The sequence below is a fragment of the Hermetia illucens genome, chromosome 3 (genome assembly GCF_905115235.1).
Source record: "Hermetia illucens chromosome 3, iHerIll2.2.curated.20191125, whole genome shotgun sequence".
Taxonomy (NCBI): domain Eukaryota; kingdom Metazoa; phylum Arthropoda; class Insecta; order Diptera; family Stratiomyidae; genus Hermetia; species Hermetia illucens.
In genome coordinates this window covers 11,427,726-11,452,955 of record NC_051851.1, presented here as the reverse complement: position 1 = coordinate 11,452,955, position 25,230 = coordinate 11,427,726, and the positions used below count along the sequence as shown (strand labels likewise).

Sequence of the window (25,230 nt, the reverse complement as noted above, 5' to 3'; positions counted from 1 at the left end):
CCATTGATTTATTTTGCGAAGATTGCTAGTGAGGATTCTTATGGTAATTTCGTGAGCGTAGAACGTCGGGGACCATCGAATTGACATCAGGTTCCGTGCCCACATAGTCATCGCGAGTTCTGGGGGAAACGCTAATCGTCGCAGCTGAATTTGGAATGTATGCTTGCGGCAAACAAAAGAAATCAGTGTAATCGGCGATCATCTTTCTTTTTAACCGCTGCCAGACGTAATCAAGGAATTCTAGGCTCGTCCCGATAGAGGCAGGCAAGGACTCCGCATAGGTGAGCAGACCCACCGTGAGTGTGACGTTGCATGGCGAGTTATTCTAATTAGATCGGAATTGGGACTGAGAACTAACGGCAAAGCAAGTAATTTACAAATTCTGGTAAATTTCGCTAGAACGTGCAGCGGTTCACCGAGGGAAATGGAGACCTTGTGACGTTTGCTATCGATTCTTCTCTCTTTTTGCTTGCAAGTGCTATGGTGCACTACGTCGCCCCCAGCATCCATAGCGAGCACCGACTGGTCGAATGAGGGGCAGATTTGCTGTCGTGCATCTCAGCTTTAAACACTTTTGGAAAGAACCACGCTAGCATCATCTCCAAGATTTCAAAATGCAGGAACTGGTCACATGTCCAGTTTGCACCCTCTACCTGCGTCCCGGCATGGCGCTGGAAGACCACCTCGAGACACATCCCAAGGAGCAAGTTATTAGAGCTCTGGTGTCATTGGCTGTCGGTTCGGAAAGGATACCTCCGCAGAGATTTCAACCTCAAGATGTGGCGGCGACAACGGCCGACTTTTCTGGGAATAATTGTACCATTCGCGGAGGCTATAGCCAACAACCCCAAGGAACGCAGTTCATATTTGCACCTCCACCGCCGCCGCCTCCTCGACCCAATGTTATGATTGTGAATCGACAGAGTACGATGGTCTACCATTCCGCAACCGGAGTTGAGGACAAAATGGAAGCACCAACGCAAAGGATTGTCGCTCAACCGAATTTCATTGCACCGTCTCAGTTGCAGGTAAGTTACTAAGCAAACAGGTAGGTAGGTAGGTATCAGTGGCCGCTCCGAGGAGCCCAATTAGCGCTTTGGTGCGCCGTTTTGATGCCACAAACTCCTAAGACCGTAACTGTTGTTATAGGAACAGGGAAGCGGAGTCCAGCTGGCTCGGATCTTCAGAGCCAGCCCGTAGCATTCACGAAGGAAAGCAGCTCTCCGACCCTGTAACTAGAAATCTCACTGAGGTCCCCAAAGAATGGTTTACCCAGTGTCCGCAGCCTGACTCGAGCCAGAGCCGGGCAATCGCAGAGAAAGTGCATGAGTGTTTCCCTTCCTTCTCCGCAGCTTCGGCAATGCGAGTTGTAGGGTAAGCCGAGCCTAGCGGCATGGTCCCCTATGGGCCAGTGCCCCGTGCAGACCGCCGTAATCTTGAATGCATTTGCACGTGTCTGGCACAGGAGCTCTCGTGATCGGGCTATGTTATAAGCGGGCCAAATTCTCCTTGATTTGGCACAGCTTGTAAGCCTTCGCCATCTCAGGCCCGCGGCTGCTAGGTAGTGCGAGTAGACTCGGCCCCCGACAGCCGCCAGCGGAACACCGACTGTGTTCCCCGAGGGACTGCCAAGAGCAGAGCCTTGCCTGGCCAATCCGTCAGCCCGCTCATTCCCTTCTATGTTCCTATGCCCGGGAACCCAGAGGAGAGTGATCTTGAGCGTGCCGCCCAGATGGTTGAGCGTGTCTCTGCACTGCCCCACCAACCGAGATGTCGTCGTTGAGTACAAGGCCTTGATGGCCGCTTGGCTGTCGGTCAGAATGGCTATGTTACGCTTGGGACTCGAATTACGCTCCAGCCATCGACAGACTTCCAATATCGCCAGTACTTCCGCCTGGAATACACTGGCGAAACCTGGGAGACCGTACGACTTGGATACACCGTGTGTATTCGAGAAAACCCCCGCGCCGACTCCATAGGCCATCTTTGATCCGTCCGTAAAGAATACCGTGTCATAGTCTTGCAACACGCCGCCGGTCTTCCACTTTGCCCTGGTTGGAAGGTCCACAGCAAAGTTTCTCGTGAAGTTCAGCTGCCGTGTGACATAGTCCGTGGGGGATGCCCAGATTTCTCGAGGTATTTCATCTAGAATGTTGCTGTGGCCGTAGGACTTCGCTGCCCAGCATCCGGACTCACGCAGTCTTACGGCACTGCACGCTGCAACATATTTGATGTGGAGGTCAAGGGGGAGGAGATGCAGGAGTACATTGAGAGCATCTGCCGGGCAAGACTGCAGAGCCCCCGTAGCACCTGCACACGCGGTTCTTTGAATCCTATTAAGCTTCGTTCTATTGTATTTCTTCTTCAAAGCCTGCCACCATACAATAGATCCGTACGTCAGGATCGGACGCACTACAGCGGTGTACATCCAGAGAACCATCCTCGGCTGGAGACCCCATTTCTTGGCAAAGGTTCTCTTACAGGCATAGAAGGCTATACAGGCCTTCTTAACCCTCAGTTCTATGTTCAACCTCCAATTTAGCTTAGGATCCAGGATTACACCCAAATACTTCACATTAGAGGAAAGAACCAATCTTTGTTCATTCAGCCGTGGTAGATGGAATTCAGGTATCCTTGTCTTGGTGGTAAATAGCATCAGTTGCGTTTTGGTTGGGTTTATGCTGAGTCCGCATCTTGCGGCCCACAGACACACCTTTCGCAACGCTCCTTCCATGATGTCGCTCATAATGGACAGAAACATCCCAGATACTAGTATCACCAAGTCGTCGGCATACGCTACCACCTTCACCCCGCTGCTGTCTAAAGTACGTAAAATTTTGTCCATTACTATTAACCAGAGCACCGGTGAGATAGCACCACCCTGGGGCGTGCCTCTGTTCACAGCTCTGGTCAAGTGGTTGCCTCCCAGATCGGATTGGATTATCCTGGTACTCAGCATGGATATAATCCAATGCGTGAGATACCCCTCCAATCCAATACCGGTCAAGGCTTCCTTGATGGCGTTGGTACTGACGTTGTTGAAGGCTCCTTCTATATCCAAGAAGGCAGCAAGGGTATACTGCTTGTACTGCAGCGACCGCTCAACCGTGCCAATTACCTCGTGGAGGGCGGTTTCTGTGGATTTTCCTTTGAGGTAGGCATGCTGGGACTTAGAGAAAGGCGTTCTCTCCATAATCGTCCTTAAGTGAATGTCCAGGACGCGTTCTAGGGTCTTCAGCACGAAAGAGGTCAGGCTGATTGGTCGAAAGTCCTTCGCGGACTCATGACCGCACCTGCCCGCTTTCGGTATGAAAACCACCCGTGCGCGCCTCCAGGACTGCGGTACGTATCCTAAAGTGATGCAGCTCCGGTAAATCTCAACAAGCCACGGCACAACCCTTTCCTGCTGCTTCTGTAGCATGACTGGCATTATGCCATCTGGGCCCGGAGATTTGTATGCGGAGAAGCTGTTTATAGCCCAGCCGATCCTATCCCCGGTAATTACCGATTTGATAGTCTCGCACAGCTGGGGTTGCCGCAAACCCTCCAAGCGAGGTTCTGACTCACAGTCCTCCTCGCTGGAGGGAAAGTGCATTTGCACCAGCAGCTCCAAGGTTTCACTAGAAGATTCCGTCCAGGAGCCTTCCGACTTTTTAAGGAAGGATGGACTCTTATGTTCCTTGGACAGAATCTTATTGAGCCTCGCGGATTCACTAGTGCTTTCAATGTTCTGACAATAGTCTAGCCAAGACCGCCTCTTGGCGGTCCTGATGGCCGACTTGTACTTCTTTAGGCAGTCCTTGTATGGCTGCCAGTATTTTTGCCTGTAGCAGATGTTGAAGATTTCTCTGGTCAACTTCCTGAGACTAGAGAGATCTTCGTTCCACTACGGTGGCAGGGTCTTTTTGCTGTACTTAGCAGGGCACGAGACTTTGAAGGCGGTATCAAAAGCCTTCTCCAGAGCCCCGACCTTTGACTCCAGTTCGTCTGTCGTGCCAATCCTACCAATTTGCTCACCGGAGAGTTTGTTCTTAATTACCTGGCCAAATTTTCTCCAGTCGATCCTCCTGGGTTCTCTAAAGGGCTTGGGGACCTCTGCGGCGAGATCTAGACTGAAGAGTATCCAACTGTGGTCAGAGAAGGATCTCTGGTCAGACACTCTCCAGTCCTCCACCCTAAGAATCCCGTTGTCGGTTATTAGGGTGATATCAAGGACCTCTTCCCAACCGTCACAGTTCTCCGAGCAGGGGAAATGAAAGGTTGGTGTACTGCCCCTGTTACACACCGATAAATTTGAAGTAATAATAAAATCAAAGAATGACTCACCCCTTTCGTTGATTTCAGAGCTGCCCCAAAGCGTATGCCTTGCATTTGCGTCGCAGCCTATCAGCAGGTTGGCTTTCTTTGGTGTTATGGTGTTCATCAGATGTTGTAGTTCTTGTGGCGGAGCTGATCGGTCGTGAGCCATGTACGCCGAGGAAATATACACGTTCTCTGCCCCCACCTGCTCCAGCTTGACCACAACTAGGTCACTGGAACTCAGGTCCGGGCACAGAAAAGCGTGCAGACTCTTCCTCGCAAGAATACATGCTCTAGGTTTAGCCTGATCAGCGTCTCCTGTGCTGTGGAATAGATTAAAATATTTGTTTTGGAGCCCTTTGATGGTTCGGTCGCTTCCGACCCAGGGCTCCTGTATTAATGCGATGTCGATGTCTTCCTCTAAGAGGAAGACGAGCAGATTAGCCGAGGCACACTTCGAGTGCTGCAGATTTATCTGCGTTACCCTCAGCATGATCTGCTTGCGTGGGGGGTTCGACAGCCCCCGTCGGACCGTCGATCGTCATCTCCTCCAACAGCTCGTTGGCGGCGTCGATTGGGTCAAGGTCGTCGTCCGGTTTTGCAGAGCGGAACACTTTTACTTTGGCATTCCTGACTCCGAACCACACTTTGTAATCGGCCTTTTTCAGTGCCTCCAGGCACTCCTCGTTTATGCGGAGTAGTACGGGCTGGCTGTTTATCTGAGGTTCCTCCTCCTTTATAACAACCCAGTCGTCCATGGGAATCCCGGGGTTGTGAAGGCGCAGGAAATGGACCAGCTTGTCCTTCTCCATGCGGATCTTCGGCAACCAAATGCGAGCGACCGGTCTCCTGGGAATCTCGTCGTAAGGGATAGTCTTGAGCTTAACGCCCTCCCAAGCGTCGCTGATCTTAGCGACGCACGAGCCGAGAAAGTCCTTAGAGAACTGGTCCATGCAAGCTATTACGTGGAACCCACGGACCACATGAGATGAATCAAAGTGGGGAGTGAGTCCCGGGTGTTTGCCTCCGGTTTCCACGAGATGTTCATAGACCATGCCCGACAGCCTAGCCTCAACACTGGTCCACACCTCCAGCGTTAGTTTGCCGCTAGCAGAATTGCCATCCGCCAGCGCCACCCATAAGTGACTCCTGGCCACATCGCTGAAGGTCTTCGCAGTACGTGGCCCGCCGGCTGACGGTTGCTGAACAATTTCCCTCGTATGTTGCTTGGCGTCTGCGCTCTTGCCCACTCTACTCCGCTTTTTATCTTGTTCGACCTCGTCTTGAGATCGGTTGCGTTTTAGAGCGATGGGCTTCGCCTTCTGCTCGTCAGCCCGGCGTTTGCTGTTGTATTCATCAACAATCGCCTGGTATTTAGCGAGGTCTTTTTCATCCCGCTCGTCGACAGTACCGGCCTCCTTATTCTTGGCAATCTTGCCAAGAATATGCATGGCCTTCTGGTACTGACTCTTGAGCAGGACACCCGTGGACCTTCGCTTCTTAGCCGGTTTCCGGCGATTCTTGTCGGTTTTCGCTTTCGAGGGATCCCCCGACGCTGAGGGCTTCGGGTCAGGAGTACTATGTCTGGTACTCGCTACACCCAGCCTGACGGCAGTGGATTCCAGGCTAGAAGCCACTAGTCCGTCTGACGCCTCGCTCCGGGAGGTCCCTGCGGTTGGTTTCAGCATAACGGTGCTACGGCTGGCACCGAGTGTACTGCTCTCGACGGCCACTGTCTCCTGGCTGGAGGCCAGCAGCTCGTCCTCCGATGATGCGCCTGGCATCATCGCCTCCTCTTCTATCGTCGTTTTGGTTTTTTTATTATTAATTGAGTCCATGTCTTGGTCCCACGAGTAGTCCGGGAAAAATGTCCACCCTGGCTGGCCCGGCCACCAGGGTAAGGGTCTTATTTGAAACTGAAGGTGCCCAAGTTATTCAGAGTTCGCATACTAAAGACCAAGCTGCCCATTGGCCACGCAGCCCTCGGCGTATGCTGTTCCACCTTGGCTTGGGGTCCTATTAGCACCTTCTCCGGTGCAGGGAGGACGATCCCCGGGCTGTTACTTCAGTCCATCCCCCCGCCAGATCTACTTGCCCCTAACACATGACCAGCAGACAAGCAGATCCTCGTCAGTTGGATGAGCCTACTCCCAGCCCGGCCCTACACACTCTTGGCCCGCCCGAAGACGGTTTCCAGCGGCCACCACGCGGAGGTCGTGTGAGGACTTGCCTAATTACGCAACTTTAACCTGAAGCATAATCAGACCAGGCCGCCAAGCAAACAGCAAACAGATTTTAATATTTTTTAGTTTTCAATGAAGTTCTAAGTGGGATGTTCTTTGTCCAAACGTATATATGGCAGTTCCGAGAGCGCTTTGGTGCAGAACAGCCTGCTTTCATGACATTTTTGTCTAAGAGTTGAAAAAACTTCCACTCGTTGAGGGACGCAAGGGGAGCATGGTACGGATTAGAAGCTGGGATGGGCGCTATTGATGGGAAGGTTTAAAAAATTTAGAGTCAGAATAATTGCCAGTGTACCAAACTACTCTACCTTGGGAATCGAACTGATGATTTTGCGATTGGAGGGATAAGAGCACTGAGGGAACAGATGAGTCCGAAGAAGAATACCTTCAACAACGATCTCGATCTGCATGGTCTTGGAATCTCCCGAGACATGGGCCTGCCTTCCCCGAGACCTTGACCCCGGGGACAAAAGGCCCTAGCCTGGTTATGAAGACGCTCTTGGGCCTGCCGTCGACCTCAAGTCTAAATAAGTGTTCCCCTCTGTGTAATATATATGGGCCCTCATATAGCGGTTGCAAAGCCTTCCGGGAAGCATCCACGCGAAACAAGACGTGTGTGCAGACGTCCAGGTCCTTGAAGGTGTTAGACTCCGTCGAAGAATGACGGGATGGCTAAAGCCCAATGGTGGAAAGGGGTGACCTGGTATCGAACTTCTTCTTTTTCTTCAGCCTTTGTCCCGTTCACAAGCGGGGTCGGCTCGTCGTGATCGGTTTCGCCATTTGGCTCTATCGAATGCTTGATCTGGGTGCAATTTCGAGGCTTTTAAATCCCCTTCCAGCGTATCAAGCCACTGTTGTTTCGGCCGTCCTTTTGGTCGTTTACCATCGACTTCAATGTTCAGACCAATCTTGGCAAGTGAATTCTCGTTAGCACGAATTGCGTGACACATACCATCGAAGACCCCTCTCTCGTAATTTTTCCACGATCGATGCAACCGCATAACGATCGCGGATGTCCTCATTTCGGATGTGAGTCCTTGTGTGTTTTACGTGGGTACCTGTCGTAGAGACTTAATCCCACTGTCCTCTACGGACACGGATTGATTTTGTGATCACAATCAGAGTCCCGCTGTGACAAGCAACAATGGTACCAGTCTATACCAAGTGCATGGCTTAGCATTCATACTGGTGGATGCAAGACCTATCTAAATCTCTACCGAACTAAGGAATACGGCACCCGTATTAAAACGCAACACCACGCCGAGGTCTCTTCTCGCTTGAGCATAACCAACAACCCCCATGAAGCTCCCACTAGGGGGGCAACCGCAAATAACCGAGCTGTAATCACATACAACGGGAGTTCACCCGAAGTATGAGAGTCCAGGGGCTATCCCGGTTCCCATGGTACCAGTATACCCCTGGTGAGGTTTCGTGACCAATTGGAATCTAATGCGGAAATCTTTAGCGAAGGTTGGTATTCCCGCCTATCTCGCTGCTATCATCGGCAGTTATTTAACTGAAAGGAGGCCCTGGTATGACAGCGATGCCGGACCCCAAGAGTACGTTGTTTCCGCGGGTGTCCCGCAGGGCTCCGTATTGGGCGCACTACTGTGGAACATCATGTACAACGATGTACTTAATCTTCCCCTTCCAAGGGAGCGCAATGCTGACCACATTGTACTGTATTCCTGTAGAGTGTACCATTACGGTCTTGAATGAAGTGTTCTAACAGGCTTCAAGGACCTAATCTAATATGGATTGTTGCGCCACCGATTATTATTCCGAGGGAAGCCACAGTGGTGGGTTACGTTGACGACATAGCGCTGGTTGTTGTCGCAAAGCATCTCGAAGATGCTGAGTTATACTCAAGCGAGGCAATTGGTGGTGTTAAAAGTTGGCTAAAGAGCTCTGGTCTGACACTTGCGGAGGAAAAACATCACTAAGCACCGGAAGAGAAATTACGCCTGTATTAGAATCAGGAATCATATCATCACTTCCAAACCGACCATCAAATGGTGATAGACAGGAAGCTTAGCTATAAGCAACATGTGCAGTATGTTTACGATAAATCATCCACTGCTAGTATGGTCCTGGCAAGGATGATGCCGCACGTGGGAGGGCCACGGCTTACCTCTAGGTTGCTTATAGGCAGGGTGGTGACCTCGATCTATGCAACCCCAGTTTGGAGGGAGACGTTGCGGATGTCCGGGAACGCTACCAAACTGAGTTCAGTCTACAGGAGGACAGCCCTGAAGGTATGCTCTGCCTGACTGTCTCAGATGATGCAGCATTCGTCATCTCTGGAATGATGCCGATTGACATCTTCGCAGATGAGATGGCGAACATATACAATGCGAAGCTAACGTATTCCTCATCGCGGACGAAGAAGACTGAGAGGGAGAAATCCATAAATAGATGAGATGACAAGAGTGGTGGAAACACCCGGGAATGGGTCGGTGGACTCACAGGCTCATTCCTGCCATCAAGGAGTGGTTGGAGAGACAATTATAATCTCACCCAGTTTCCTACAGGGCATAGAGGATATCTCCAATACCTGCACAGGTTTAAATTGGAGACCTCACCCGACTGTCCAAATTGCGATGGAGTCCCAGAGCACCCAGAGCATATATTCTTCCACTGTCCAAGATTTGTGGGAGAAAGGAGGAATCTAGAGGAGACCCAGGTAACAAAACATTGACCACATTTGCCTGTTCATAGAAAATTTATTCCCATGATACCAGTATACCCCTTGTGAGGTTTCGTGGCCAATTCAGATGATTCCCCGTGCAGACTCAGGTCTGATCGCCCTAATTAGGCCTTTGGAACATTCGCCTACTGCATCACGGCCGGCAAACCAAAGTGAGTACAGCGTCTCCCGATGTCACCACTATGGAGGTACTCCTCGGCCACTTGGTTTTGGTTTGGCCGACAGCGTTGTCGCCCCGTCCTTCTCACCGCCACCTCTGAGCACCAACGTACCCGGGGTAAACTACTCTAATGGAGACCTGCAGTCCTGAGGCGGGTTGAAACCCCGAAAATTTCTTCACCAAAGCAGGTAAGCTGCCAAACAGCCTACTAAGGGAGGGGACAAAAATCCACAAAGAAATCTAACGCGTCCGTGGTTGATGGGGAAAGACTAGCCTTGACTCAATTCTGGTACCTACGCGACGAGCATAAAGTGAAAAAATTTGAAAAAATCAAAAATTTGACTGACGGTTTCGTCCAGGGCAGAGGCAACTCATCAGACGCTCATCGGTCACGCTGCTCCCAGGGCAGAGGTGAGGCAGCGTCTGATGAGTTGCCTCTGCCCTGGACGAAACCGTCAGTCAAATTTTTGATTTTTTCAATTCTTAATGCTTGGGGTGCTACGCTCCAATACTAGGGATCCATGGACTAAAAAACGAGGGAGTAAGTTGCTCCTCATTTAGTCCGGTCCACCATCAAGTGAAAAAATTTATTAATAACAATAAAGCAATATTAACCTTTTACTCTGCATTTTTATGCGATTTTGCTTGTTTTCTTTTGCGGGGCGTTCGCTTCTAATTTGAGTTTACAGCATCAAAGTAAGTTGATTTCTGTTACTTCTATTATTTCTTTGCTTTTGTATGAAGTGCTTATATATGTGTTGTGGTTTTTTGGGGTATCCTTTGGCATGCCTGGATAGCTGAGTGGTGGCACAAGGCTGTCGTAAACCTCGGCAATATAAAGCAGTACAGACTGGGTAGCATGGTGAAGTTCGTTGTTGCTTTGGGTTGCTCGAACAAGCTCATCTTCGAGTCGAGCATCAATCCAAGATATTTAATCACTGGTTTTGACTCTATAATCAACTCACCGATCGACACGGTACGCATGATCGGGATTTACTTTTTAGTCAAGATGACTACTTTGGTTTTTTGCTACGCAAGGTTGTAACGCATCAATATGTCAGGTTTGTTTTACGCCTGCTCAACAGTGCGTGCGGTAACAAGTGCCGCAATATCATCACCAAATGCGACTCTTCTGGCATATCCAGTCTTGGTATTCGTAGACCCCCACTGTCGTCAAAATTCCGGACGAATCGGACGTAGTTTGGTTTTGATCGCGTATGGAAGCGGATATGTCCGCGGATTTTAGAAAAGGAGAAAAAGATCAATTTCCGTCGGTAATGGTTTTTAATGAGCTACGCCCAGATGCCCTGAACACGGCTACCACGGAGGATAAACTGATAAAAATCCAGGATCTCGTATTGACAGACCACCGATTAAAGGTCCGCGAGATAGCTGAGACAGTAGGCATCTGGAAAGACTACGTGGGTCATATCCTGCATGAAATTTTATACATGAGAAATCTGCCGGCGCGATGGGTGCTCACTCCGGACAACAAGCGCAACCGTGAAACCACTTCAGAGCAGCGTTCGGCGCTGTTTAAGCGCAATTCGAATGAGTTTCTGCGTCGTTTCATCGTCGAGGAAACAAGAGTCCACCGGTACACCAGAGGCCAAGGAACAGTAGAAATACTGGACTTCACCCGGCTAATGTGTTTCGAAGAAGGCGAAAAGGTGATGACCAACGTTTTCTGGGATTCACAAGGTGTGATCTGAATGGACAACCTGTAGAAGGGCAAAAGGGCCACAGAGCTGTACTATGTCGAATTATTGTGCCGATTCGACGCCGAATTGGAGGAAAAAAAGCCCCATTTGGCGAAGAGATACGTCATCATCAACGGCGCAACAACCGGTATCCGGTCTAGGCCTGCCTTAATAAGGAACTCCAGACATCCCGGTTTTGCGCCGAGGTCCACCAATTCGATATCCCTAAAAGTTGTCTGGCGTCCTGACCCACGCCATCGCTCCATCTTAGGCAGGGTCTGCCTCGTCTTCTTTTTATACCATAGATATTGCCCATATAGACTTTCCGGGCGGGATCATCCTCATCCATACGGATTAAGTGACCCGCCCACCGTAACCTATTGAGCCGGATTTTATCCACAATCGGACGGTCATGGTATCGCTCATAGATTTCGTCATTGTGTAGGCTACGGAATCGTCCATCCTCATGTAGGGGGCCAGAAGAGATGCGTGCTTTTCCATAATGTCAACGGACCTGCTCACACTTCCGCGGCCGCCACGTCAAAATTAGTCGAATTGGGTCAGAGACTGCTGTCCCATCGACAAAAAAAAAATTTTTTTGTGGGCTAAGTACTTATCGGACCGTCCTTGTAGACTATGGTAACATGCATTTCAGAGGTCCGGCTCTAGGATAGGTCCCTGTGACGCGGCAATCTCCATTTTCCGCTGGTCCTCCCCAGCGCATGGTATTATTTTCTAGTGTGTCTAGCATACCTGCAATCTTACGGGATCGAAAGTATCTCTTACATGAAGCAAACGAGGAGCACTACTCGTCGAGATAAATGCTGGATGCCTCAACTCGGTGATCTGTTCGGCATTAAGGGAACAGTTTTCCTACATGGCCTCGATTTTCCGGTTTATAACCAAGTTCCAACGGATCCCTATCCACCTCATCAGCTATCTTTTGTCAGCAGCAAACTTTCCGTTTTGTTTATTGGTGATCTTATGTACCCTGCACGTTGTGCAAAGCGACGGAGGTGATGACATTCTCTCAGCAGGTCGGCAATTTCCGTCGTCCGCCACTAAATAGAAGGCTTGAAACGTCACGAGATAGCGTCAACCATTTTGAAAGCGATGAATTGATGGAAACTCGCCGATTACGACATAAAAGTTCCTTCGCAGCCTGGGTGCTGAAATGTTGGAGTTTAGAAGTTCGACCCCAGTTCTCGCCGCAATTATCAGGCATTACACTGCCATTGAAGTTGAAACTTGCGCAAAGCTAACTTATTTTTGAAGTCCGTATAGAATTATGAAAACGTCTTGATCAGGTAGATCACGGATTTTTCGAATGGTCAAAGACACTATAAGTATTCCTCACCTTTTTAGGAAGGGGGGTCGAAAAATGGAATGAATTACGATTCTGAAGATGAGGAATTACACATACGGGTCTCCCATATAATTTTATGGGCATTTTTATCTCTAATGAACGTGCTCACACACAAAAATATCTCAAATTCCCGTCTCGAGTCCTTCCACGTCCAGATTTGAATTACTGATGTTGCGGCTTGCCGGTACGTGGATGGTGAATTCAGTTCAGTTTCGGTGTAATCGACAGCTTGAACTGTGTTTGTGTGTGCATTTTGTCACCAAAACTTTTTTTACTCGTTTGACGTTCTTCAAGCTTCCTTGGATGGAAGACGTGCAAGTGTTCAATGTCATCCATCCTTAAACCCTCGACTACGCTCATGACATCTTAGCCAAATATCTGAATTTGAAAAGGTAAACTAACATCAGTCGGACGGAACACCAACGAAATTAAGGTTTCCAGTTGTTGATTGCTGATCAAACATTTCCTATTTGCATTAACAAGCAGAGCAACTATCTCAACACAAATATAAATATAAAGTTGAGCCAATGTTCTATCTATGCTACTATATGGGTTGCGGGGAGGCATACGTGGCAGCAACCTTGTCGTCCGAGCAGAACGCTGTCACTCTCAATCTTCGAATACATCTATGCCTGTTCGAACACTTGCGAGTGGTGATCGCTCCGATAATCACATTTTTGCTTATTTATGTAGACGGTAAGCCAGAAATGAACTTCGAGTTGACTTCTTGACCAAATTTCCAATCTACGGTCAACATTTACAGTGCCCAATTAGCGAGCGCATGATTATTCGTAATCCTGTATAGGATTCTCTGTACAAACTCCGTATTGGATGTGCACGTTGAATCGCATAGCTGGATTTAGTAACCACAGATCGACATTATGACGACCCTGTAATGTGTCCAATTGTCTTCACACCAATTTCTTTCTTCAAGTCCAAGATTTTTTCTCTGTGTCTCTTGAAAGCAAAGAATCATTTTACTTTTTGAAATCTTCCATGGCTTGAGGTTGGATAACTCCGTCAGTAATTTTCGCGTGATAAGGTCATGCTCTGAAGGGGCTTGAAATAAGAAACTTTTCTTTGGCATACCCATAGATAGAGTTAGAAATCTTGTTTTCCATTTGCGGTGAATGGAAATGCCTTTTCGAAATGTTTTGTAAATGAAGCCCCGTTCTCGGCATCACTTTCGTGCAGCTACTATCTGTTATTCTTAAGGTACGACCGCATATCGCTACGCGACGCGACACTACCTTCAGCACAATGTCTTCTTTTTCATCAGCCTTTGTCCCGTTCACAAGCGGGGTCGGCTCGTCGTGATCGGCTTCGCCATTTGGCTCTATCGAATGCCTGATCTGGGTGCAATCTCGAGGCTTTCAAATCTCCATCCAGCGTATCAAGCCACCGTTGCTTAGGTCTGCCTTTTGGTCGTTTACCATCGACTTCGATGTTCAGACCAATCTTTGCAAGTGAATTCTCGTTTGCACGAATTGCGTGACCATACCATCGAAGACGCCTCTCTCGCAACTTTTCCACGATCGGTGCAACCCCATAACGATCGCGGATATCCTCATTTCGGATGTGATCTAAACGTGTGACGCCACTAGTCCAACGTAACATCTTCGTCTCCATTACCGCAAGACGCCGTTCATTGTCTTTTATGGTCGGCCAACACTCAGAACCATAGAGAGCGACTGGACGGACGACATTGCGGTAAATTTTAGATTTGAGACGTCCGTTGATACGTCGATCACAAAGGACACCAGTTGTGGAACGCCACTTCATCCAGGTTGCGTTAATGCGTGAAGCAATTTCATAACGCAACTCTCCATTGGCTGATAGCGTTGACCCGAGGTATTTAAATCGCTCAGTTCTGGGCAGATCAGTGGTTGTGCCTGTTTCATGGGGATCGGTCGTCAAAAATTCGGTTTTGTTTAAATTCAATCTGAGACCGTGTTGCATGAGGCGATCATTCCATTTTTGAACAAGTTGCTCGAGATCATTTTTGCTATCAGATGCTAGGAAAACATCATCTGCATAAAGCAATGTGTAGGGCGCTGGACGTTGGATATCCCGTGTGACGGTGTCCATAACAAGGACAAAGAGGAGTGGTGAGAGGGCACTTCCTTGATGAACTCCAACAGAGACACGAAGCGGTTTTGATACACCCGCCATACTTCGAACTTTACTTTTCGGGTCGTGGTAGAGCAATTGAACCCAGCGCACGAGTTCTTCTGGCACTAAATGTTGTCGTAAAGCATACCAGATGAGTTCGTGTGGCACACGGCGAAACGGTCTCTCTAGATCCAGAAAGTCAATGTAAAGAGGGCGATGCTTCTCACGGTGTTTTTCCATGAGTAACCGCGCAGCGTGTATTACGTAAGTAGTTCCGCAGTTTTTGGCAAATCCGGCTTGATTCACGGTTATTTCAACGATTTCGCGAATACGGTTGTCAAGAATGCGTTCAAAAATCTTCGTGGTATGAGAAAGTAACCGAATCGAACGGTAATTTGAATGTTCTGCTGGACTACCTTTCTTTTTCCATATTGAAACTGGTATCGAACGAAAGTTTCAAATTCTCCCCGCATACTAGTTCGGCGGAGCTGGCGGCAAACTGTTCACGATGGGCTTTACGTAGGCCAAGTAAAATGAAGGACTTGCAAACACAAACCACACAATCGTGTGCCATTATAGCGGCCTTCAGTGTCCTATGCCAGCGTTCTAGCATCCCATTGGATTGCGGATAGTGCGCAGTCGTCATATGGTATTTGAAGCTTAGGAGTTTGTCTAACTCCGAAAACAGGGTAGACCCTGGTCTGTAATGACTTCGGATTCAGTCAGAGACTGAGACAGAGGGTCCAGCGCACGATTGTGCGAAAACCAGAGGTTGCCTCACCGCGTGAATCAATTGATGATTGTGAGGCAATACATGCGAATGTCGCAAGGGGCCCTAAAAATGGAATGATCGTGTGAAAACACTTTGTAGACCGAGGAAATGAGCTTATTTCTTTCTGTGCGTGCTTGATGACTTTACATTTCTGGCTCGCGATGCACTGTCTAGTGCAGGAAATAACATCCTTATTTATTGAGGGCCCGAAAAATTTGCTTGTGATCAGCCGATAGTCCAGGTGCCTGGGTGCGCAAGATCGTGTACTGTATGGGATATTTCTTTCAGAGGTCTAGTAGAATATATAGGAGGTTAAGCCGAAGAGGAGAAGCTCCCGAAATTTCTATTTAGAGTTGTCCCTGAGGCTGAAGCACTGCGTCATCCTTCTGTGCCGCGGCGATCGTGAAAAATTGACCGTGGCAGGGATTTTAACTTCTGAAACGCGTGAGAAAGCGTCGACAACTACATTGTCCTTACCGGAAACTTCCTAAATGCCCGAAGTAAACTGGCTTATGAAGTTGAAGTGCTTTATCGGGCTAATATAAGAGGCTTGTGGTCCATGAACGCTGTAAATGGTAAACGACTAGAGGTTCATCTGATTGAGAAGTGTAGCGTCCGCCAGCTACCATTTGGCTAGCACAAAGGCCTGGACCGCCTCGGTAGGCCACGTAATCACGCATGAGTCTTTAGTCTTGGGTCCAGACAAATAGACGTTAAAGACCGCTTGATGTGGTGCGACTTTGGGAAAGAAACGACGATAGAAATTTAACATGCCCAAAAACCTTCGCAAATCCTTGACTTTTTTAGATTAAGTCTGTCATGGCCTGAATCTTGTCTCGATCCGTGGTATAGGTTGATGAGAGTTGATAAGAAAAGGATGGAGAGTTTCCCCGTTCTTGTTAGACCGAGAATCGAACCAGGATGGGTTCCTGGCCTTGAGGTCTCCATCTATTATTAAGAACCAGGAATTGCTTCCTCTTGGGTTTGCGGCGCAGAAGGATACGATGTAATGCATGGCATGAGTATCGAGGGATTTTTCGGGTCAATAGACAGCAGCAATGAAGACCACGGAAGATTGGGATTCTAAGGAGATAAAGGTAACTTCAATAGAGTTGAAGCTATTAGGTGGTGGGACAGTTGCTTGGAAAGGAGTTTATCGGAAATTAGGATTGCTGTGCCACCACAAGTGGCTTGGCCTTAGGGATTGGATTGTCGACGGTCAATTCATAAGAAATTGAAATTTGGGAAATTGGGCCTATGTTGATAGTGCAGCTTGGTTTCACACAGGAGCATTTTGTGGGGTTTATGCTCGCCAAAAAATAGCTCGAGCTCGGATAAAAGTTGATGTACAACTCGATGATCCTAACGTCCATTGTTGTACGTAAGGATACCAAACATTACCTTGAACATCTGTAGGAATTCATGCGATTTCCTGGCGAACATAAAAATATCGGGATTGAGGATGTTTGAGCGATTCATCTGTTGAGATACCGAAGGAGTAGGGTTGCTTTTTCACACGTCATCTGTGAAGGAAACAGATGACTGCGGGAAGTGGGTTAGGATGGCAGGGTGGTGCTGGTTTCCGAACATTCTTCCTCGTCACAACTTGGGCGAAAAACATGCAGTTGAGGGGTGATCATCACCCCCATAGTTCACGCATTTTGGCGTTTACTCGGATGTGTTGGAGCATCTGTGCGGAGCATGAACCTGGTCACGTTTTACGCGGTGGTAGGAAAAGTGACAGATTGTTGCTGCGTAACTCACTCGTTAGTAGTTTTTATATTGCAACACCTACTTATTTTGGACTTTTTTTTGAATCGCACCAAGGTATGCTGAATAGTCTTGATGCCAGCAATGTGTTTCTCAGTAAACGAGGAGTTGAATGTGACCAGTTGCACGTTCATAATCTTCGCCCAAGCCGTGACGAGGCGTTCGGCGCTGATGACGCTGAGGGCTCCTTGAGCCTTTAGGTCAAGATCCCTAAGAGTAAGGCTTGCCGTCTTCTGGAAGGGATAGGTGGAGATATTATTTTCTACCAGGATTCTTTCTTCGCTTTTAAGACTTTTAAAATCAGGTAATTGTTAGGGAGAGCACAGGAAACATTATCTTTAATTGTCTTAAAGTTGTTGAGTGGCTCAACAACAACGAACGGAGGAATTTTTCGACTTGCCTCCTTATTATTAATATTGGTTCTATTGTTGATGGATGGGGAAGAGGGTGGTAGAACCTGTGCCTTGGAAGTGAATGACATAGGATGGATCCTGTTGAGGGCTTCCTCGGGGACATATTGGAGGCAGGTAATTTGATCATTTCCAATTCATCTTCGGGTACGCAAGACAGGTTTGCAGTTTCCTTAAAAATCCGCTTGATGGTTGCTTCCAATGAGGCAATAGTTGCTTGTAGTCCTAGGATTAGCTCCTCCTGATACTTGTTTTTCGCAAGGGCCTCGGTGAGCGTCCTCAGAGTCACTAACACCGACAAAAGAGATTTTCACTAGACCACACACTTGTTCTACACTGTTACAAAATTATGATACGCCACCATTAACCACCTCTGCACGTAACGGCACCAGAATGAAGACTGAAGTCGCATTGCACATGTGCTAAGGGTTTTATGGAGGACGTAGTGAAACAGAGGGGCCTATATGACATTGTTACCGATTCAATAACATCCTCCGGTATTTTCTGAGAGGCATAGATTCCTCTAATTCTTCGTTCGAGATTGTTTCAGACCTCTATGACAGATCGTGGTCCTAATGAGGACCTGAAGCTTCCAAACGTTAATTGTGGCCGTTCTCGCACAGGTATATCGTTGGGTTTCTAACGATAATTTTTTTTTAATTGTATCGACGGGGCAGGCTGGTTTCCGCTTTGGATCCCTGCTCCCCTGAACCCCACTCTTCAGATCATTGTGGAGTAGTGTCCGGAATTTAGACCACAGTGATGCGTGAGCTGAGCAGCCACAGTCATTACTTCATGCTGGTTGATTTGATAGCCAGTTTCCCACCTTAATCCTTTGTTGTAGATATCCTACCAAGTTTCATAACGACGGGCATCTGAAAATAGTTTATAGCACGCATTATCCCCAATACGAAGAAATCTATTCCCCAGAGTGTTGAAAAAGCTTGAGAAATCGACTTAAATTTTGGAGGACAGTCGATTGCAGTGATGATAATTTCGCACAGGGAGTCCTGATTCCGCATTAATGCGAGTGAACCGCTTTGGTCACGCTGCTTCCAGGGCAGAGATGAGACAGCGTCTGATGAGTTGCCTCTGCCTTGGGCGAAACCGTCAGTCAATTTTTTTGATAAGTTTGGGTGTTTAACTCCATAAAGAGGGCTCCGTGGGTCATAAAAGAGGAAGTAAGTTGCTTCCCAAGTGGTCCGGTCCGTCATCAAGTGGATGTGGACTTAGGACTCCTTGCATCCCCAACAAAAAATACATGACGGTATTATCATCATAACAGAAAAAAATATGGTTTGTTTTTTAAAAGAATAATAGAACTAAATTGACCCTTTTTTACAGATATTCACCCTTCCGCACAACCCAACAACATCGAGTAAACTTCCTCCACCTCCGGCCTACGGAACTGCAATAAATCAATTACGATCTCAGCAAAACCAAAGTAATAGCGGTTTCCATATACAACCACCACATACTTCGCCATCTCCATCGAGCCGTAATTCTCCTCATCGCCCACCCTCAAATAATACACCAACAACCTCGGCACTGAACTTTGTCCAACTCGCTTGTACGTCACCGCGTCCACCGCCTTCACCCTCTGTTCTTCGCTATGCCGAAAGCCCAGTTTCTGCACAATATGTGGAACGGGAAAATGGCGATTTCATAGTTCAGGAGTCACCTAGGCATGTTGTGGAGTGCATTGAAACGGAAAGCGGAGAGTTTTCAGTAATAGAAAAAGTGATACAATCACCGCCAAGTGTTGTTCAATTTCAAGATTGTGATAAAGATAATGATAACGATAGCGAAGAATATTTTACAACTGATGCACACAGCGAACTTAAGGAGGATACTCCAAGTACCTTGCTTCCCGACGTGAGCATCACTGACGATGGCGAAGCTGCAAATGAGCCGGTTCCTTACAAAGGGAGCGGAATGAAAGATGTTACAGTTTTAAGTAATGTAAAGTTAGATCCCAACGAATCGTTAGAGATTATGGAGAATTTAGAGAATATGAAATCGTCTGCAGAGGGCGAACTTATTTGGACTGGATTAGCTGATATTAAAAAGGAAGTGGGGAATATAGTAGCGAATACAGGGAATAAAAGTGAAAAGGCGCAAAGTGTGTCGGTGCAGTCGTTTCCGCAGCCGTCAACGTCTACTACCACAAGTGTCATACGACTAGCTAGCAATAATCGTTCAACTTGTCAAAAGGAAGAGGAAGAAAAAGCGGAATCCCTCGGTACCCCCAAAAAAGACCCGCGACCAGCAACAAATATGAAACGCCCGTACCGAAAGCAACCCAAAAAACTGACGGTTAAATTTAAAGTAGCAATACCAGGAATTGAAGCAAATTCGACTGAAGAAAATATGAATTGCTCTGTAACGGGGGCAAGTTCAACGACTGCATCTGAAATGGAAACTCAGGTTCAATCACCCAATCTAGTTATAGGCTTAGACAACGTTAAGGTTAACAAATTAGAAAATGATGAAAATTCAACAAAGATGCAAATTACGAACGAAGTTCGAAGGCTCCAGGAGCCCGAAATGTGTTCGGTTTCACCTTTGGATGCTTCCGACAATGCAATAGATATTACAAATTCCAATCTAATGGATCTGAAGCAAGAAGTCGATAACAACGCAGCTGTGTCCACACTGGAGAAAGCTCAACCGATGATTGTTCATGAGCCCTCTCTGAGTGGAGAAGCCATGGTTGAATCGTCATTGGGATATAAGCAAAGTGAGAATTTGCAAATACAATCAGAAACGGAAATGCTAGCACACGGTCCTAATTTGAAGTTCGAGGAAATGAATGAAGGCGACTACCAAGGAATGGCACTTTCGCAAATGCTCGATCAAGTTTGTGGATCACGCGCTGACAAAACTGATTCATTTCCATGCGTGCTTTCTGCGGAGAATAATTCGAAGCCAGATTCTTCTAATATAATCGAGAAAATGATTTCAACAACAACCAATGAATTGAATGCAGAGAACGTGGTAAGCAACATTGAGTCTCCTGAATTGAATGCTGCTTATCTTACGCTGTCGTTGTCGACAAAACCATCAACCAGTATACTTGCTGTGCAAGAAGAGCAGGTAGAAGACGAGAAGGAGAGCAAAGAACAAAGGAGCCCTGAACAGCACCAAACTTCTGAAGCTAATACAGATTATCCATTTGGGCTAATTTATGGTAGTACAAATGACACCGAGGAACAAACATGGAGCCGATATATCACGCACCAACAAATGTCACAATTTCCAGAACTAGATAATGAACAAAGTAATTATATGGATCTAGATACGTACAAGATAACCAGTTGTCAGGTATCAAAAGTGCCTAACATTCATACGGATGAAAAGATGCCAGCCAAAGGTGAAATTTCTGAACAGGAGAGTAATGGCGATGTGGATAACTCATGGAGTAATCCGGTATGTATAGCTCTATCTGGGACATCGGGAAAAACTAAGTTTTTTTTCTTTGTTTTTACTCTAGCATTATTCGATACCCGAGTTTCGCATTACAAGCTCGTATGAGCATTATAAGAACTGCGAATGGACTGACAACACAGACGGGGTAATGCCATTCTCGCAGGAATTCGTAACGGAAATAAAAGCGGAGTAAGTACAAATATATGGATTAATTATCAATAGTTGTATCTGAGGAAATAAAGATTGGAAAGTGGCACGGAGAGGGGACAATGAACGAGAAGTGGGGGCTACGGTCTGATATTATGCCTCTACTCCACGAAATAATTGATATTTCTCCATTTGCTCCTTTACGATTTTACAATTCAATATTTGTAGAGGAAACTGCAAACAGCCTATGCTGTCCTTAATGAGCTTTCCCAGATTCCGACATTGGTGCCTTGTCTGACGATTACACTTGGCCAATTTAATGAAATTGACAAAACTCTTATCTCGAGCTGAACATTCCGTTTAGGGGCTTGTTCTTGTTGTTCTTCTTGTTCTGCAGGATTTTGCATCGACAACTATCTCGAACTTTCGACCGTGTCCTTCAGTTCCTAAATCCGAGTGGTGATTCACTGTCTTCCATGTCCATTATCGGTTTCTCTCCTTTTCACACTTTTGCAACATTTGTATTGATTCTAGATGGAAGGAACCAAGATTTTAGGGTCTATTGATTGCGTAATTTATTTTGTTCCGAACCGTCCAACTGAGCGCGTCCGAAAGTGATTACGAGTGGGAATCGGGGATTTAAAAGCCTCGAGATTGCATCCAGATCAGGCATTTGATAGAGCCAAATGGTGAAACCGATCACTAGACCCGACCCTGCTTGTGAACGGAACGAAGGCTGAAGAAAAAGAAGAAGATAAAGACTCTTCCTTACATTCAACTTGGCGTTAAAATCGTCGAGAAATATTTTGACATCATTCGAAAGTAGGAACGTAGGAGTTACGCTTAATTTTTAGCGTACGTATATAAAGTTACATTTGATTTGAAATCCCTATTTACAATGAAAGCGACTCTAAACTTGAATTTCTTGATAGCAATCCAATCCAAAACTTCTCATCCTGATTCTGTATATGTTTTTTTTGCGGAGAGGCAGACGACGGGTTAGACCCATCACCCCGAACTCGTAATCTGGATGACCACGTCAATATTTACCTGAATTTCCTGATAAAGTACGCTTTAGCATGGTGGAGATATTCCAGTTATGCTGAGCGTCCAACTCATCACTTTCGCTAATTGCGTTTTCTATTTAGGATAGTACTATGTTCATTGCCTAGAACTTTACATGCAGATTCTCTGTGGTACAACACCCGATGTTCAGCGTTTAACAGTGATTGCCTTCCAAAAATCACAGTGTGACATTTTACCTTCATTACGTTGATGTGCTCAACCGAACTTCAAAAATGTCTGGCTTTGTCCTTCCATTCCTTTGTCATCGTCGGTTATATATTAGTCTTACTATATTTTTATTGCCACGAAATTAAATCATATCAAAGGTATTCCATTCGTTCTCTACGATTTAAGATGCATCTTTCCTATTCTAATTACCCTGATCATGAACTGTTGTCTGGAACGGCTTCGCGACTTCTCTCGGTCGTAAGTTTGGTCCGGGCGGTGTTGAGAAGCTTTTTATCATTCAGAGTCTCAAGTCATCGCTGTTGTAGTCGAGCCTTTGGGTCGTTATCTATTACTTCGGTTTTTGCGGTACCAGCGCAATGTCCTCAAAGAAACAACCAAAGCATTGAAACGCAGCAAACTGGGAATGAGAACACTAACAGGCCTAATAATGTTACCATCTACGAAAATATCCGCACGCGATAGAGATCTAAATAGCCTCCACCATCTTATATAGTGCCCCGTGTTCTCGTGGTGGACGCATTCTACCTTAGGAATAACAAATCCTGAAGAAAAGCTCAATTAGATGTACCTAGTGAATTACTTCCTTAACTTCACGGCTAGTCTATGCCTTTGATAGGACATACAAGAAGCTACAAAAAGCACATCCATCGGATGTAATCGTCACGAGTTATGTCATCCATCTGGCGTAACATTTTCATCTGTATTACCACGAGGCGGCGTTCACTGTTTTTGGTAGTTAGACAGTATTCAGAACCCCAGAATGTGATGAAAACCGGCGATTATCGTGCATGATCGTTTTTTCGTCACACGTAAAAATTCGATTCAAAAACGATTAATTTTTGTTGCGCTTCAGGAGAAAACGGCACGCTTGGAATCATGATTCTATGCATCGTCTTATTCGCTGGGAATTCACTTGCCCAGCTTTTCCGCGTTGCCAATTTCCGCCAGTCAAGATTATTTTCTTAGAAACACCAGTGATACCTCACGGGTGCTTTGCCTACAGTCCATTTCCGCGGTGCTTTTCAGCGCATCGATTTCAAGGCCCCAGGTCACCCGCGTGGCTCATTCGATAAGCTGAAATGGCCAGAAGCAAACTTTTTAAAGCAGCGATTTAACGTAGACTGAAAAATGAATTCCGCACCAAAAAACACCGAGGTATTCCCGACAACTGTTCGCCGCGGCTCGCTAAACTGCTTCAGTTGCAATTGAAACCGTTGTGTCATCGGAAATAAACCTGTTTGTTGTGCAGTAAGCAAGGTAGTATCGTTGTCATTAACAAAGCAAAAGTGAAATGGTTTTCAGCTTTTGACAAGACGTGTCGTCCTAAGTGTCCAATTTGTTTGAGACACGTTATAGTAGGCTGCCTCAATTTTTCTTCTCCCGCATCTACTTTTGAAAGTTGTCTTTTCAAACCCTAGCATCGCAATTATAGTCGAAGAAATCTTCTTGATGCGTTGGACTAAATAGTCCGAGACTTAATCAATAAGCTCCAAAACTTTTCAAATTGCGTACATTCACGTTAACGTTGATAGCTGGCTCGGCACTCATTTTTTAGCGTCGCTCTAACCTTCTCCAAATCGATTGTTCAGCTTTTTAGAGAAGTTTGTTATTCATATTCCGCGTTTATTGTCACGAAAGTGAAGAAGGAGCAACCTTACGAGTGGTTTAAACCAAAGTGAATGCCCTTGTGCGTTCCAATCGTCGTTTGACGATCTCATTTGGCCAACCAAGTTCATTTCATGACTGATGACAGAAGACTGAAAGGGCCGAGCCTGGAGGTTTGCCGGAGGTTTTGGAAAGGGCCAATGCTAATGGAAATTTCTTGAAAACCATCGCTACATACGACGAGCCTTGGCTTTATGGCTACGCCTTGGAAACTGAATTAAAAAAAAATGATATATTTTTTAATAAATGGTGCTCTTAGCTAGTCAAAGCGAATTTTTGGAAATGTGAGATTTTTTTCAATAATGCAATTTAGGAAAAAAAATTTTCCGCATCAAATTTTTGACTTTTGGGGGCTGTAAAAATGAAAACAAAAAAATTGAAAATCCTGCCCGCCCGATCAGGGTGGAATGTTTACTGAACAAACGAAAAAAAATCGATGCCATAAATATTTCTAGTGAAAGGCACACAAACAATTCCGAGAAAGGTAAATTTTGAGAAATCGCGTTTGAAGATAAAAAATATTGGGGAGCTTACAAATGAATCTGCTGTCATGGCCGTAAAGCTCACCCTCCTCGTCCCGAATTTGCTCCAGGTTGGCCACATTCCTCTGGGATGGAGTGGAGGCATTTGGAGTGTTGGGGGGTTTTATCTGATGAGGAGCAGTGCTCACTCAAATGGCTTTATAAAAGAAATACACAAAACCTAAAGCGTCCAGCTTCCGGTTTCCCTATTTATTTTACAATTACCTCGTTCCCATACGGTCGCAAATTGAGAATCCCTTTGAAAGTCTTACTGTCCCCATTGCCGATGTATCGAACGTACCTGACACCGTGCTTCGGTTGAGACGCTTCAAATGTGCTTACGATCGCGTCAATTTCCATATTTCACGGACTTCTTCGTAATCTGCGAACCACTCTTCAAATTCGTCGGAATTTTTGTCCATCACTGCTTTTTAATTACTGCATGATTGACAAAAACTAGATTTGACAATCGTGTCAAGTACTTTCGCGCTGTAACTTCCAATAATCTTAGCGGCGCCAAACAACGATGTAAAACCTCGTTTTTTCCAAGAGCCATCTCCCGAACCGCCATTATGGGGTTTTTATTAAAAATAAACTAAAAAATAATTTTGTCCGATTTTATGATACAAATACTCCTATGTGCAGCGACTCAAAAGTGGATATAGGATCTATGAA

The 25,230-nt window shown here is 46.5% G+C and overlaps 1 protein-coding gene across 1 annotated transcript in view; it reads left to right on the top strand.

Moving 5' to 3' along the window:
- Positions 1-25,230, top strand: part of LOC119651299 — a 30,170-nt gene that overhangs the window by 775 nt on the left and 4,165 nt on the right. Inside the window, exons 2-4 of the mRNA XM_038054823.1 lie at positions 22-1,028; positions 18,884-20,968; positions 21,033-21,157. Coding sequence (XP_037910751.1) covers positions 615-1,028; positions 18,884-20,968; positions 21,033-21,157 — 2,624 coding nt within the window. The 5' untranslated portion in view covers positions 22-614. The remainder of the gene's footprint in view (positions 1-21; positions 1,029-18,883; positions 20,969-21,032; positions 21,158-25,230) is intronic.